The following is a 1,870-nucleotide window of genomic DNA, read 5'->3' as shown; positions in this document are numbered from 1 at the left end:
CTATGGAAAGCCAAGAAATTTCTCACTTTCCTGCTGTTCCCCTGAGTAGCCTTCACCTAGATCTTCACTTCCCTCACGTTCCGTTTCGGAGCTGCTGAAGGAATCCGATCGTTCTTCTCTGTTCTGGTGACCGTTGTTTTCATCAGCTAGATAAAATATTGTAGAAGTATAAGCTCTTATAAGTATTTTTATAAACTAATAATATAGTGTTATACCTTGAACTTTACAAGCCACTTTCTTTCCTCTACGATGGACTGTTGGTTGTCGCAAACCTTTTGCCTTGCAACGACTTTTTGAATTGCGAGTAATTTGCTTGAAGAAATGCTCCATCAAGCTTCTAGAAAATGTAATATTAACACTATACACTATCTCGAAGAATGTGTTCAGAATGTTGGAACAGGATTTCATGGCAAATTTGGGTGCTGGACCTCGACTTCCTCCACTCCACGAGCAATGAAGCATAAGGCCACGATCAAAAAAATTATCAATCAATGAATAGCACACATTCAGTCCATTGCAATTATCAGGAGTGTAGCCCACGATCTTCTTCATATGAAGAGCCTAAAATAAAAGCATGACAATATAAGATTCAGTAAACAAATAATTCATATCACTATTAAGAGTACTTACCAATCTTCTCGCAAAGTTTTCATCTTCAAGCTCTTGTTCAAGTGCTTGAATTCCCAGGATGGAGGATACAGGAGAAAATGTAAAGTCGTCTTCTACGTGCTGGTTTATAGTTTGCATCCGCAGCGCTGCAGCTAACTTCACGTCCATGTCACCTTTCAATCCTGCCAACATTGAACCGACCTTTGAGGTTACTGTCTCGATCACCTTTTCACATGCACTATCGATTATCTTCGAAATGTCTTCAACAATCTTGTTTCCATCAATAGCAGGCTGAAAAATAAACAAAAAAATCATTTATTAATAATTATTTCATAATTAATGATTTACTCGTCAACAACAAAGTCAACAACAAAGAGCTCAAAAAAATTAATATTTCATACAAATGTACATAACTGTTCTTTTAAAGCAAGAAAATATTCGTTAAAGCTTACGTCCTGAATAATTACGTAGTCTCTTGATGATGAATCTACGCCATCAGTAATCGGAGCAATATCCTGAAGAGATTTTGGAGGTGATTGAATAGTAAAATTCAAGTTGTCGACAGGAGAGGGATTGTCAACCGTTTGATATAACAATTGCGGAAGCTGCTGTGCATCATGAATTGCATGATTTTGCGATGTTGGCATCACCAAGCTTAGATCCGGATGACAAAAGACCATTTATTGGGATTGTCCTACGTCCATTGTACTTTGATTCGTCAGTACGTCTGCTACAGGTTGTCGAGGAGAACGATTGATCGCATTACGAGACCCACCATTTCCTAAAATAAAATTGTAGATTAAGTCACATGAAATAAATAAAATCCAAACAAATATTTACCTTCAACCAAATAATTGAAATCAAAGCGATTTTTCGACAGCTTCAACTGAGTAGTTTTCTTCTTTTTAGTTCTGGGTGCTGCATCTGAGGCTTCTGTTGATTGGCCTGAAAGATCGGCTGCTTCTAGTTCCGCTTCAGCAAACGTCGGTATATAACGCCTTTTCACAGTGCATGGAATCTTGCTCCATGAACTGTGTGGTTGACTAGTGGCTTTCTTCCGGAGAACATTTGCATGTTTGCCCGGCCACATAAGGAACCCATCGCTCACCCACTGATGTGGAACCACGGTTAAGACAGGTTTTCCGGCTTCCTTTGTTTGGACGACAACAAAGTAGTCACCTAGAATAACTAATTACAGTGGGTCTTTTGTTTATATTAAAAGTATTTACCTTTGTTTTGGTTCATTTTATTAGCCAGCAGT

General features: G+C 38.3%; 1 protein-coding gene across 1 annotated transcript; it reads right to left on the bottom strand.

Annotated features, from left to right (window-relative positions):
• On the bottom strand, positions 1-1,870 carry LOC135713548 (uncharacterized). Its single transcript, XM_065236671.1, has 7 exons — positions 1,839-1,870; positions 1,450-1,788; positions 1,308-1,390; positions 1,062-1,124; positions 631-900; positions 216-561; positions 1-146 (listed from the first exon to the last, which is right to left on the bottom strand). Exons 1-7 carry the CDS (start codon positions 1,852-1,854, stop codon positions 1-3), a joined length of 1,263 nt encoding a protein of 420 aa, XP_065092743.1. The 5' UTR covers positions 1,855-1,870.

This window comes from Ochlerotatus camptorhynchus, unplaced genomic scaffold, assembly GCF_037179485.1.
Source record: "Ochlerotatus camptorhynchus isolate MF236.1 unplaced genomic scaffold, CSIRO-AGI_Acam_v1.1 ptg000568l, whole genome shotgun sequence".
Taxonomy (NCBI): domain Eukaryota; kingdom Metazoa; phylum Arthropoda; class Insecta; order Diptera; family Culicidae; genus Ochlerotatus; species Ochlerotatus camptorhynchus.
The sequence above is the reverse complement of the archived record's forward strand: the minus strand, read 5'-3'. Positions and strand labels throughout refer to the sequence as shown.